This window comes from Prunus mume, linkage group LG6, assembly GCF_029339155.1.
Source record: "Prunus mume cultivar Tortuosa linkage group LG6, ASM2933915v1, whole genome shotgun sequence".
In the NCBI taxonomy this organism is placed as follows: domain Eukaryota; kingdom Viridiplantae; phylum Streptophyta; class Magnoliopsida; order Rosales; family Rosaceae; genus Prunus; species Prunus mume.
In genome coordinates, this window is record NC_142703.1 from 15620041 (window position 1) to 15634292 (window position 14252).

Sequence of the window (14252 nt, forward strand, 5' to 3'; positions counted from 1 at the left end):
CTCGAGTGATTTAGAACATTTATCTCTGTGCTCATTCACTTTTATAACTAGAGTGATTTAGAGTATTTCTCTCTGCGCTCAAAGTTATGTGCTCAAATCGTCATCATCACTTGAAACTTTGATCTGTAAGTAACATCAAGGTGGCAATCCATGCATGACATAAATCACCCAACTACAAAGATTATTAGACTTTAGCATGCAGTTCCATTTTGCAACTTATTTACAACAACCCAATTTTAATACCCTTTCTTTCACTTAAACAAAAAATTGAAATAAACCATTTCTTTCAGGAGTTTAAAGTGGGCAGCAATAACAATCCAATTTATAAACTATTACAGTTATCAAATTTGATAGGAAAAAGGAAAAAAAAGAAATCCATGTTACCTATACTTTCAGGAATCTAATCCACTTTAAGCTATACAGAAGCTTCTGTATCAAAAACTCACAAGTCAAAGTTCTCATGTGAAGGAGTAATTTCTAGTACTCCCCATTTCAGATGTTAATTTAGTCCAGACCCTTCAAAGATTTGGCAAATGATTTATTTATTTATTTTCCTTAAATCCATATCGGATTTTGGCTCTTGCAAGTTGCAAGCCACCTCCTTTTTCACTCTATATATACCCCAAACCCCCTCATCAATACTCATATTGACTTGAGAGTGCATTCCCTTGGCAACCATCTATCTCCACCATACACTCCTCTAAGTCATCAGAGAAACATACTAGAATTCAGAGAGAGAGAGAGAGAGAGAGAGAGAGAGAGAAGCAGGTGCTACATTTGTATGGAGATTGCTTCTAGTTTGATATACATAGTGCTCTGTCTCTCAACTCTGTTGTTATACCACTTCATAAAGAAACAAAAGAGAAATTCTAAACATAAAGCTAAGCTTCCCCCTGGCTCAATGGGGTGGCCTTACATAGGAGAGACTCTACAAATGTACTCTATGGACCCAAACATATTCTTTGCTTCAAAGCAGAAAAGGTTCTAATCTATTATCAACCTCTGAATCCTATTAATCTTCCATTAATGTTTCCTCTCCATGGATTTGATCCAAACTTGTTCCATTTTGTCCTCCTTTTTTGTGTTCATCAGGTATGGAGATATATTCAAAACCCACATACTTGGATGCCCTTGTGTCATGCTGGCAAGCCCTGAGGCCACAAAGTTTGTGCTGGTCACTCATGCCCACTTGTTCAAGCCCACATACCCCAAGAGCAAAGAGCAGATGATTGGTCCTTCAGCTTTGTTCTTTCACCAAGGAGACTACCACAATAGCCTCAGGAAGCTCATTCAAAGCTCTCTGTCCCCGAACCCCACCACTATGCGGAAACTAGTTCCTGACATTGAAGCATTAGCCATTTCCGCCCTGGAGTCATGGGCTGCAGGTGGCAAGATCATTAACACCTATCATGAAATGAAAAAGGTTAGTGTTTCACCCCAACATGTTTTTAATGTGAGCCTCATGTTTTTGCTTATGCCTTTTTGGCTCAACTTATTGGTTTCATCATTAGTGGTTCAACTTGGTTTGTCTTATTGCTGATGTTCTCAAAACTTCCTTTGTAATGGGTCCTTCTGTTTTGTTTGGATCAAGTAATATTTTATTCTAATATGTGGATGGATCTTACTGTGTCCCTCTACAGTTCTCCTTTGATGTTGGCTTCCTTGCCATCTTTGGTCAGTTGAATGACACCTATAGAGAAAGGCTCAATGAAAATTACTGCATAGTAGACAAGGGTTACAATTCTTTTCCAACAAAGATACCTGGTACTGCATATCACAAAGCTCTTTTGGTAAGCAATAGTAATTCTCTCTCTAAAAATAATATATGTAATCATACAGAAGGATTTTAAACTTTAAATCTGACACTGACTTTTGTTTCTTCTTTCTGCGTAATTATCAAAGGCAAGGAAAAGGCTTGGTCAGATTTTGAGTCAGATAATTTGTGAGAGGAAAGAGAAGAAAACACTACAGAAGGATCTATTGGGTGATCTGCTGAACTTCCAAGATGAAAAGGGACAAACTTTAACTGAGGATCAAATTTCAGATAACATCATTGGAATTCTGTTTGCAGCCAAGGACACTACAGCCAGTGCTTTAACATGGATCCTCAAATACCTCCATGACAACCCAAAAATTCTTGAAGCTGTGAAGGTGAGAGTAACTTGCAAAGTTTACAATATTTCACTCAAATTGTACATGTGAAAGGTTAGTTTATGTCAAGCTGTTATTTATTGCAGGATGAGCAGAAGGCTATATATGAAGCAAATGATGGATGCAAGAAGCCCTTGACATGGGCACAGATTAGGAACATGCCTCTTACATACAGAGTAAGCCGAACTCTAACTACTCTTGTATTCAAAATGCAAAACAGCACCAAGAAATTTAGACTGACTGTGAGCTGAATATAAATGGAATTTCAGGTTCTATTAGAGAGCTTGCGAATGGCAAGTATCATATCTTTCACATTCAGGGAAGCTGTGGTTGATGTAGAATACAAAGGTGAGGATTTAAAGTTCATTTATGTGCCTTTTTTATTTTTCTTTTGAGGATCTTTCCTATTGAGAGGGGCGATAGCTACTGAACTCACACACACAATATGGATGCTAAGACTCGAACCCAAGACCATTCCTGGAGGAGCAATTGCTCAAAACCACTACACTAATGGGTCCTTGGTCATTTCTGTGCCTTTTAATTAGCAGGATAGCAGTAAAGAGGATTTATGTCCATAAATTTCTTTAATATTTATCACAATCAATTTTGCAGGATATCTTATACCAAAGGGTTGGAAGGTGATGCCATTGTTCAGGAACATACATCACAATCCAGAATTCTTCCCTGATCCTCAGAATTTTGACCCATCTAGGTTTGAGGTATGTATTATGTTGCAGACAAGGTGGTTTTTTGTTTAAACCAGAGAGTCTGATATCAGCTGGTTTTTGCAGTATCAGCATCTCTCTCTCTCTCTCTCACTAACAAATTCAATGTAAGAACCAAAATTTCATTTTTTTTCCTTATATTTATTTTTCTGGTTGTGGGTGAATAGGTTGGTCCAAAGCCTAATACTTTCATGCCATTTGGCAAAGGAGTGCATGCTTGTCCTGGAAATGAGCTTGCCAAGCTGGAGATGCTCATTTTGGTCCACCATCTTGTGACCAAATTTAGGTACAAAATGCAAACATCTCTATTTTCATTACACCCTTTTGCATCAGATTAGAGATGGAATTTACAGCTGAACAAGTTTTGATTCTTACTTAGATCATTATCAAAAACATTATGCAGAAACATTGCTTAGATCGCTGTTGTTGATATTTTATGATTTGTGTTGCAGGTGGGAAGTGGAGGGATCACAAAGTGGGATTCAGTATGGCCCATTTCCAGTTCCTCAGCATGGATTACCAGTCAGATTTTGGGAAGAATCCAACAATCTCAAATAAGACTTGTGGGCCTCTAATTGAAGATGCCTTCACCAACTTACTCATTTTACCTCCCTAAAACCCAATTTAAAGCCCTCTTGTTTTAAAATGGGGCCTTTCTCTCTCTAGAAGTAACCTATCATATATCTACTCCTCGTAATTTTCAAGGATGACTTTGATTATCTATATTGGAATGGGGTAAACTTTTTTATATTACCCTAACATAAGAGGAGGGATATGTTATTACTATTATTGTAACTTTGTCCAAAGCTAATAAAACTTGGGCATTTATGAGAAAATATATTTTGTATATCGTTCATACTATATTATCATCTATCTTAACATGTTAATCTAGTGGTACTTTTTCTCCTAATGTTGGAAGAGATCCTAGGTTTGAATCCTCCCTCTTCCATAGGTAAAAGAGAAAAAAGAGACAATATAATCATCTGTTGACGTCTAAAATTTGCAGACTTAAAAGTGTCTTAAACGATAGAACAATAAAAGGAGAACCATTTCCAACTTACCTAACACTTCAATATAAAGATTGCTACTTCAAAACTTGCTCCTCTAGTCCATTTTTTCTAACTTTATCATTGTATTGTCCAATTTTCAATTAGGATTTTTGCCTGCATCCTTTTTTAGCATTTAAATTTGCTACAGTGATTATGTATTTTTGACATGAAAGAGGAAAATTTGAATTAACACAAAATATATTAAACCAATGACTTTCTAAACATCAAATTTCTCTATCAAACACCGTTGATAAGGAAATTTGTTCAATCCATCCGTTGCGATCTAGCTTTGTTCCTCTGATGATTGGGCCTGCATATTGCTTCACATCATCACATGGGGGGTCACTAGCAGTGGCCACAAAAGAGCCACGTGTCATAAATCTGGTTGGCTGAGTGAAATCAAAGGTGCCATTGATTGGAGGGCATTAGAAGGCAGTGGCAGCAAAGCAAATCGAAGGGCAGAAGGCTTGAGTGATTGGTTGTGGTTTTGGGAGCTTGGGAAGGCCTAGCAAGGTACAGCCTACTTCCCCCGATTGCTCGCAAATTGTAAAGCCAATTTGGTTTTGCCGGTGGGCCAATGGCCCCAAGTTTGACATTTCATTACGGACAAACAAAACTGTCCTCCAATAGGGCACCACCCAGTAGGAATGACCCAAAATTACGCGAGTCTAAAAGATTCCGACCAGTATGTCCTTCACCTTCAGGGGCACAATTTCTGCATGCATCCAATTTCCCCAGAAATATCATCTAGCTGTTCGTTGCAGCATAAAGGAAATTTGTAAGCACTCAAATAGCACCAAATGGAGCTTAAGTTTTAAGACAGACCACATTCAATAAAGACTATCAAATGGACTGGTACAAATTGTTGATCTTATTCAACATGGAAGTTCTAAAAGAAGTGTGTGGTGGCTGTGTATATAAGATGCTTGATTGATAAGAAACTATAATAGATTCATTCAGAACAACCCAAGCAGGCAAGGCTTCCTTGAGTTCCATTAAAAATGCAGTATGTTCGATGAAAATTCCGACTATGGCATCAGTCATTTTCTGTTGCAGGGACAAAGCTAAAAGGATTGTTACTCATGTAATGTAGGGCAGCTGGAACTAGGTTATGTTTGCGTTATTATTGTCGTACTAGCTAGCATTACGCAATACGTCTACAACACATTATGCAAGTATATTGAAAAGAGAGAAAAAAAAAAAAAACACCATGTAATAATCATGAAAATCAACCCCATCATAATTGAAATGTGTAATTCTTTGTACGTTTGACACGATTTATTGGGATGTTCTTGTCTATCACCAAGCTTTTTTTTTTTTGGGGGTCTGATGTCTATCACCAAACTTAGAGTACCATCCACTAACAGGGCAAAAGGACATAAGATCATCACATCACGTTCCCGGGTCATAGACAACAGAACCGTCTCATTGACACTGAAAAATAATGTCACAAGTAACACCAGAATTGTACTAGATGTTCACATGGCACCATCAACATCATTCTTGACTAAGGTCGATAGCATTATCACAAGATGGAACAATCATCAAGTAAATATAGCTGCTGTAGCATCAACAGTAGTTCATTCACACCAACATTTTCAATGGGAACCATCTCATTGCCATCATCATTTTCATCCAAGGAAATGAGAAAAGGATATAACTTAAGGTACCCATTAACATTTCACCTGGTACAACGCATATCAATTGTATAGCTGTACAAGGTACTTCCATGTCAGCAATATTCATGGAAATCATTTCAGTAATGACATCTTAATTAGTCATAATATAAAATCATCAAGACTGCCTATACACTTAATTCACCATGGTGATTATGATGATGATGATTTTAATACTTATCATCATATGATGCAGACAATTCAATCAATTTCCCTGTTGATCAAACACCTAATGAAGGCAAAGGCCACATATTTTAGTTATGTGATCCAATTTTAAGGTGTCATAAACAATCTAGATTTAGATAATCTACGTAAAGAGAGTGTCATCGGTATCAGGTATTATAAGAAATAAAATCTTTCTCAAAATAGTTAACTTGTTTTCTGGAAAGACAAAATGATATTCAACAAACAACATCAATACACAAATGGGATCATACAGCTTATGGAGCACTGAGAATGGAACTTTCTTTGTCATTAGTCAATTGATCTCTATTCACCTAGCCATAATGGCATTACGTCCATTCTAAACCAACCTGAGGCTCCCTCTTAAAATGGGTATGAATATGTACAGTACAACCCCATGAATTTTCTGGAGTGACAAACGATATTCAAACTTCCACCAGAAAATTGGCATGAATTTTGTGGAAGGAAATGATATTTCATTATATACTTCAATAATTGAAAGGAACATGAAGCTTCAAGCACCAAACCACCAGAAAATACTCCAGTAATAAAAGTTTATAATTCTAGAGTCAGACTGGTCAATGATCCCTAACTTATCACCATATCCTTATCTATTGGGTGGAATTCATAGCTAAGTTTACTTTTTCAGTTAGTATCATTGAAATAATCATTGTCTGTGATCCCAAACTACGTACCAGATCAATGATCATCATGTCTTTTTATCCATGAGATGAAAATTTATACTTAATATGGGAGCTGTTATTGGCACTCCAAAATAGTCATCCTGCACTCCTTTCTAATGAAAAAAAAAAAACAAGGGAAGGGAGGAGAGCAGGATGACTATATTGAAGTGCTACTGAATATTGAGCATTTTATAACAATCAATTAATAACCTTAAACAAAAAAACTAATTCTCCGTCATCCCTGAATTGCCTCATACCTGTCTATTTTCTTGTCAAATTTCATTACAATTAGTTCTACCCTAGAATTGTGAAATGGAATACATTTTATAAATCAAATTGGCTAATAAAAGGATTTTCAAATTTTATCCTATCCAATAATGTCTTTGCTGTCTCCTTTTTGACCCCTTGCAAAGTCAGAGTTATATTAACTAAAAGATTTTAACTGGAAAAATAAATAAATGAACAAATACTTTAACAGCTAAAATAAGTAGATGGAAAAAGATGTGGGTAAATCCTTGGTAAACCGTGGAAGATATTATAAAATGATTTCAGGATGTTAGATAGCCAAGATGAATCCAAGAAACCAGACTGGGCCAAAGGATATCACAATAAATGATTCAACTATATGAAGTGACCACAATTGACAGAACAGTATTGCCTGCACCACTCACACACATATTCAACTTCAGAGGGGGGCAAAAGAAGAAAATGTATGCGGAATCTAGTAAAGAAAAAAGGCCACAAACTCTAGAAAATTAACATTCATGGGCTAAAATTCCATTCGAAGTAAGGTAACGGGATTTGATGTTGCACCATCTTCAACTCTTCTTGTGGAGGAACCTAAGGCAATGGCCTCTCCCACGAGCAATGGTAATTTACTTGAGAGAGCTAAGCAAAGCAGGTGGACAAAGGTCCTTTTATTTTGTTCATCCGCTTTACTAAAAAAACTGTTTTCTCTGCAACTTAATAATTAGAGTTCAGAAACCTTTGTTAGTCAAGTCCCCATGGATACAAGTTAACTGGATAAACAAGACCAGGATCGCAGAGAACTCCCTAAACCGTAGAATCTCATGAATGTAGCAGAATGAGGTCATGTGTAGACTGGGAAGATATCGGCTTTCTAAAACATCAATTAGTGTAACAAAATGTGAAATGGCATATTTTAAAATCTAGAAGAGCTTCTATTAAAAGAGCCGACTAAAACATTACTTTGGTGAGGCAACCTCACAAACTCTTCAATAGGATTATTCAATATTGATGAGGTCTCTAGAAGACCAAAGACTATTCGTGATATTTTACTTCACACAATGTACGTCCTGTCTTTGAGACTCAAAATGCACTCTTAATTCATAGAGTTTTCATCTCATCTTCTATTTGTATTTTACTTCACACAATGTATTTCTAGCTGCACAAACATCATCTCTATCAACTCTGTAAATAGAGGTGAGCTTTCAACCGTACAGACTGTTTGCAGTTTGCACAAGGTATTTCTTAAAATAAAAAAATCCTTCAAATAATAGGATTTACTTTCCAAGAATTAAATGACCTAATGAATAAAAAAAACCACAGTGGCTTTCATAAAGTGCAGGTAGGGCAATATAAAGATTTCGGCTTTTACTTATTTGTTGGTTTCCAACAATAAGCTTAGTTTGGTTGGCTGAAGTTGTGGATATAAAAGTTCCTCTAGCATGGTCAATGAGGTAATGAAATCCCCTAACGAGATCCTACCATGAACGAAATAGTACACGATATTGTTGCAAATGGTTTCTACTATTTTTATTTGGTCAATAGCTATGATTAAAAGTAAACTAATCACTTCCACTGATGATTGAAACTGAATTGTTTCAATTTTAACATCATTGGAAATGCAATAACATCAAGAACCATGACAAACCCATCTTGTATTGCATACAAATTTTCAGACAATTAATATAACATCTATAATAAAAAATTCGAGCACTTTCAGAATTTGAAGATTCATTCATAGACACAGTTCAAAGAAAAAAATGAAGACTTTAAAGACAATTGCCCAAATCTCTACCCATAAGAAGTACAATTTTCACCACATCACATTCCTTGACAAATCAGATTATGAAGTAATAGCAATCATTGAAATTTGTTTTGAGGTTGAGCTAAAGCTATTGCGCCCAAGTACAAATGTAAAAGCAGATAGAGAAAAAAGCACTTACAGGTTTTTGGAGCATTTCTAAGGTCCTCGCTGCTAAGAAGCAGAACAGTCGAGAGAGAGAGAGAGAGAGAGTGTGTTTGTGGGGTATGAGTAAACAGAAACCCTTTCTGAACGTCTTTGGACGAAACGCGGCAACGATGCCCCACGACAAACGTTTTGATGAAACACTTTTCACTCTTTTTTATTTGGGTTAGGCTTTTTCTTTTTTCCTCAACTCTGCCCCGTTTTCTTTCTAAAGAAAGCTTACCTCCTTAAAAAATAATAATTTATATATATCCGAGAGACGAGATCGAGATGAGGTGACCGAAAAAAAACCCACAGGCTCGGACAGTAAAAAAAACCAAGGAAGTCCGTGAGAACGACAAATTTTCGTTTTCAATATTTGTTCATGATCGTTGAATTCATTTTCAAAAAGCAAATTATATGTTTTTCAATTTAACGGTGCCGAATGCATATTTGGTGAAAACAGAAAATAAAAACTATGCTCCGAAAACATAAACGAATGGGTCTTTAGTTTGTATTTTTATTTTTTGGGATGAAAGGAATATTCATAGGATGAAAATAATAAATAATACAAAAATTCTATTTTGTCTATGCATTTAATAGAAAAGATAATAAAATTGTCGACATGATCATTTGTCCCAACAAAAGTGAATCGGGTTAAAATTCAGGAACTATTAGACCTAAAAATTCTATTTTTTTATTTTACACAAAAGTCTTATGAGGAAAAAATTAACGATAATCTATATAACCAATTTACGATATTTAAGACATCAAAATACTTTTCAAAGAAACATGTTCGTTTGCGAAATTAGGTTGTAGGTGGAAGTTTGAAACACCATGGTCAAATAACGAGTTCTCTAAATGTAGAAGAGAAGACTGGCGGCATTTTACGAAAGTATGACTTTCTGAAATTCTCGCGTACCGCCCACCTGCATTTTACAAATAAACTAAAAATATATACAAATAAACGACTTGATAAAAATAAAATAATAATAAAGGACAAGATCTCAACCTCATGTCCTTTGCCACTCGGCACGCTCTCTCTCTCTCTCTCTCTCTCTCTCTATTTTTCAGACTCACACACTCCCGAACCAGAAAAATCAACGTACTTTCTTCCCCTCCATGAAAGGATTAGGGCAGATATAGATCCCAAGATTTGGAAATGGAAGAAAGTCGCGGGCAATTATTGCATCGCGGTTGCTGATTTCTGAGGCATTGAGGTCGAAGCTGAGCTTGAATTTGATCCGGGGTTCGCTGATTGATGCTTTTCGGTCGAGTTCTGGTTCTAAGACGCACATGGAATCGTTCTGGAGCCACAATGGCGCACCAGACGCTTGGCACTTCCTCGTCGTTATCTACTTCGCTTTTGGGTTTTTGGCTGCTCGGCTCTTCTTTGACAGATTCATCTTTTGCGTAAGATTTCTAGCTGTGTTTGGGATTTCAAGTTGCTTAAGCATTTGGTTGTGCTCTTTCTTTTTTGAATCTTCAATTGGTAGAATCTGTTTGACATCTGAGATAAATGTGGAAAACACGGAGAAGAAAATCTTGAATTGCATATCTTGTCCTCCTTTACTTTCCTTATTAGATACTAACTTGTAGTATTTTCTTTGAACTACGATTTTTTCCTTTCCAAAGTTTTGACTGTGTAACTTAGTTGGATAAGCGCTTTTGTTTCTTAGACTCCAAATAATGGCGCGATAAGTAATTGGGCTTTTAGTACGAATCTTAGTTTGTTTGAGAACTTGCATCTCTATATTGTGGGTTCAAAGAATTGAGTTTGTCTTTATAATTGTCAAGAAGGAATCTTGAACAATTGCAAGGACAAGAAGATTTAACATGGTAGTACAAGCATGTGCCCTACCATCTGAATGCTTGTTATAGGACTTTAACATGGTAGTTGTTTAATCTTGCCATGATTTCAGGAAAGTTGAGATTTGTGCTGATTAGTCAGATTTGCAGTGAGTTTTTTTTTGGGTAAAATATTTGTAGTATAGGTTGAATGGTTCATTATTAACTTGCTGATGTTGGGACATTCAAGGTTTCAGTAGCACAAGTTTCGGTCTTGCATCAGAAATGTGCTCTTTATAGGTCCTTAACTCTGTAGAAATTTAAGGTGAACTAGATGATCCCCTTGGAATTGATAACTGGTTTTCCAGGTGTTGATAATATAGGCAGTGTACAGCTTGTTACATTGGCTTCATCCAAAAGTTAGGTTGGCTTAATTTTTTTTTTAATAGAAACGAAATTTATTGAAAGAAAAAGAAGAGGAAAAGACTGATTTCTAGAGCATGTACTTGGAGAACTGATGTTTCGGTGTTCTGTATAAACACCTATGTACTCCATTCTTGTGCTATGGAAAAAATGATCTTCCTCATATTGTTTGAAGTTTATTTTCAACATGGTATCATAGCAATATGTTCATGGTAACCTAACATTTCTGCCACCCTAACCCTTATCCTACCTTGTACTATAGCTGCCACCACCACACAATCTCCAAGTTAAGTGAAAAGGAATATGCAAGCATACCATAGATTTGATAGTTATCCTATATAAGTTAAAGTGAAAATGAATATTCAAGCATGCAGTTTACCAGGTTTATGTTTTTTCATACATAAGTGAAATACAAAAAAGTATGATCCAAATTTTGACTACTTTCCAAATATATTCTTAAATCAAATTTAATAAGCAGCATAAGGCTGAATTTTCCTCTTTTTTTAAGCTGTCTTCTTATATATCATAACCTACCAGTATATGGGGAACAAAAGCAGTATCAGTAACTATTTAGGTGAAAAGGAACATGAAAGCATGCAGCTTTAGCAGATTTGCATGTTTTATCTTACCTTCAATTATAATCCTCATACTGTAAATTTTTTTTCTCTTAATTTTTTTGTGTTTCAGAAAATTGCCATCTGGTTGTTGAGCAAGGGATCTGCTCCATTGAAGCTCGATATGGCTACACGGTCAAAGGTTGTAAAATGTTCGGAGTCACTTTGGAAGCTAACATACTATGCGACTGTTGAAGCATGCATTCTCAAGATAAGCTACCAGGAGCCATGGTTCAGAGATACAAAAGAGTACTTTAAAGGCTGGCCAAACCAGGAGTTGGGGTGAGTGCTCATATGGTTGGACTAGTAGTACTCGTTAGATAATCCCCTTCTCACACCCCCTCCCTCTTCCTTTTTTAAAAAAAAAGCTGAAGATGGTTCGATCATGTCTACAATTCAATTTTTGCATGATTTGTTTGGAAGGAGAGGGGGGAGTACCGAAGTTAGGAATGACTTGAATTTGTAGAATTCTAGATCAATGATGAGTTTTCGCATAATCTGAGTTTTACAGACATAGCATTCTGAAATTGTGTATTCTAACTCTATTCCTTTCTCATTTCAGGCTTCCCCTAAAGCTTTTGTATATGGGTCAATGTGGATTCTATACCTACAGCATTGTTGCCCTCCTTACATGGGAGACTCGAAGGAAGGACTTCTCAGTGATGATGGGTCACCATGTAATTACTGTTCTCCTGATTGGGTTCTCATACATTACGAGGTATTTTTCAGGTTTTCTGCGAGCACAATAATATGTTGGTACCACAGAGCATATATTTAGCAATATGCATTTGTGTGGTGTGGAGGATCTCATGCAATGACTTTCTTTTCATTTTTTGGCCACTTGTAGCTTTTTTCGGATTGGCTCAATCATTCTTGCCCTGCATGATGCGAGTGATGTATTTATGGAAGCTGCCAAGGTTTTCAAGTATTCTGAGAAGGAGCTTGCCGCAAGTGTGTTATTTGGATTTTTTGCTTTTTCGTGGCTCATACTGAGGCTAATATTCTTCCCTTTCTGGGTTATAAGGTCATCAAGGTCTGCTCTCATGGTAAACCGTTTTATTAAACCAAATTTACATGTAGAGTGGCTCTGACTTATCTTTTCTTATGGTTTGTCTTTTCCAGCTATGACCTTCTTGACTGCTTGGATCTATCGAAGCTGGCTCCCAGAGCTCTGTACTATGTGTTCAATACAATGTTACTGATGCTGTTTGTGTTCCACTTATACTGGTGGGTTATGATATGTGCAATGATAAGAAGACAGCTGAAAAATAGAGGAAAAGTTGGAGAAGATATAAGATCTGGTAAACCATATATACTGCTTACAGTTTGAATCTTACAAAGCCTTATACTGCTTATAAAATTTATTGTATACTTCTGCTTACAAGTTTGAATCTTACAAAGCCTTATACTGCTTATAAAATTTATTGTGAGAACTACTCTTTTATATTTGGAAAATATATTTCTTCTCTTTCACTCTCATTGATTCAGTAATATGGTTGGAAGCATTTAGTCGGATTTTCTGTAAAAGAAACCTTCACTAATAAATGCATGCGCCGATACCTAAGAAAACGACATTATAAAACTTCTCATTTTATTGGTACTAATTGAATATGGTAGAGTTGGGAATAAAGTTAGATTTTCTAGCATTGTCCTATGGTTGATACTTTATGCTCTCCCCAGACCTAGTATTGGTGAGAGCTTGGTGCACTGGGCCACCCCTTTTTAGTGATTTGCCCTCCCATACTATTCGAAGGATTTTGGTTTGATGTCCATGTTTCAAATTCTCAGTCACTTGAAGTTGAGATTATTCATTGTACTCAGACCCCATATCGTGTTCTTGAAGCCAACCATGTATAGCATCTACTTTCATGCACAGCCAAACACATTTCAAAGTGAAAAGCTATGCCTTTTCAGTGATTTTTAAATAGGATCTTTGCCCCTTTTTCTGATGATTGTTTTTTTTTTCCTGCATGTATACAGATTCAGAGGATGATGATTAGGCTTCCCAAGTTTTTTTTTTGTCTGTGCTAATGCTGGGGAGCCTACTTTTGACTTTGGTTGGCTTATCGTTCCACTCAAAAGTGGTCATTATCTGTAGGAAGGGCTTGATACTTTCTTCATATCAAGTTTTCTTTGATTCTTCTTATGGGTAGTCATATGGAGGTAGGAACGTCGAGCATATCCCTTGTTATCTTGTTTTTCTTTTGATGGAGTCTCTTGGTATCTTTCTGGTGTATAAAATAGAAGGAAATTCCTGTATAATTCTTCTCTGGATAATCATTTGTTTTGAGTTAGCCTTTGCATGGAGAAATGAAAGGTACTCACAAAATAGAAAAGAGAAAATCATCTTTCTGTGGAATGCTGTGTGATTTGATTCGGACCTCCTGTGGAGTGCTTAGAACTTTTTCTTTTCACGTTTCACTTTTCCCTTATTTTCCTTCTCTTTCAAGAAAAACAAAATTAGGAAGATGACAAAACGGACCCTTAGCTTTTCCATCCCCATTTAATTTTGCGTGATTTCCTTCAAGACCTCCTTTGTGGTGTTGAACCTCTTATTTGAGGACAATGGATAAAAGTGTTCATACTAGGGGTTTTGAGGGTCTCGCATCTAAAACTTTCAGCATTTTGTCAATCAAATTTTCGTTCGAAAGCTTTTGAAAGCCGAACGAGTAATACAATCACCACACATTTGATAACCTGCATAATGTGTCTGCAAATCACTTCTGCTTGGTGGCTTTGCTATAGAACTCTGGTTGTTCTAGTGTAAAC

At 36.3% G+C, this 14252-nt stretch overlaps 2 protein-coding genes and 1 long non-coding RNA gene across 3 annotated transcripts; 2 read left to right on the forward strand and 1 right to left on the reverse strand.

Annotated features, from left to right (window-relative positions):
- Positions 1–646: 646 nt before the first annotated feature.
- CYP707A4 (cytochrome P450, family 707, subfamily A, polypeptide 4) lies at positions 647–3712 on the forward strand. The gene is made up of 9 exons (XM_008238279.3): positions 647–981; positions 1093–1423; positions 1641–1790; positions 1903–2151; positions 2238–2327; positions 2421–2499; positions 2764–2870; positions 3044–3162; positions 3329–3712. The coding sequence occupies exons 1-9, from the start codon at positions 782–784 to the stop codon at positions 3432–3434; spliced, it is 1431 nt and encodes a 476-aa protein (XP_008236501.2). The 5' UTR covers positions 647–781; the 3' UTR covers positions 3435–3712.
- Positions 3713–4105: 393 nt separating this feature from the next.
- Positions 4106–9087, reverse strand: LOC107881405 (uncharacterized). Its single transcript, XR_001678018.2, has 2 exons — positions 8657–9087; positions 4106–4676 (listed from the first exon to the last, which is right to left on the reverse strand). It is a non-coding gene; the product is annotated as an uncharacterized LOC107881405 (long non-coding RNA).
- A 554-nt stretch (positions 9088–9641) lies between these two features.
- LOC103335271 (ceramide synthase LOH2) lies at positions 9642–13842 on the forward strand. The gene is made up of 6 exons (XM_008238281.3): positions 9642–10071; positions 11557–11765; positions 12046–12201; positions 12331–12516; positions 12606–12784; positions 13464–13842. The coding sequence occupies exons 1-6, from the start codon at positions 9955–9957 to the stop codon at positions 13481–13483; spliced, it is 867 nt and encodes a 288-aa protein (XP_008236503.2). The 5' UTR covers positions 9642–9954; the 3' UTR covers positions 13484–13842.
- Positions 13843–14252: the final 410 nt, after the last annotated feature.

What these genes read in the sequence shown, in the direction of transcription:
- CYP707A4 (XM_008238279.3), top strand. Translation starts at nt 782, where the DNA reads ATGGAGATTGCTTCTAGTTTGATATACATAGTGCTCTGTCTCTCAACT. An exon ending in CATATCACAAAGCTCTTTTG is followed by an intron (nt 1,791 to 1,902) that starts GTAAGCAATAGT and finishes TAATTATCAAAG; the next exon opens with GCAAGGAAAAGGCTTGGTCA. An exon ending in ACATGCCTCTTACATACAGA is followed by an intron (nt 2,328 to 2,420) that starts GTAAGCCGAACT and finishes ATGGAATTTCAG; the next exon opens with GTTCTATTAGAGAGCTTGCG.
- LOC103335271 (XM_008238281.3), top strand. Translation starts at nt 9,955, where the DNA reads ATGGAATCGTTCTGGAGCCACAATGGCGCACCAGACGCTTGGCACTTC. An exon ending in TGGCCAAACCAGGAGTTGGG is followed by an intron (nt 11,766 to 12,045) that starts GTGAGTGCTCAT and finishes TTCTCATTTCAG; the next exon opens with GCTTCCCCTAAAGCTTTTGT. An exon ending in TGGAGAAGATATAAGATCTG is followed by an intron (nt 12,785 to 13,463) that starts GTAAACCATATA and finishes GCATGTATACAG; the next exon opens with ATTCAGAGGATGATGATTAG.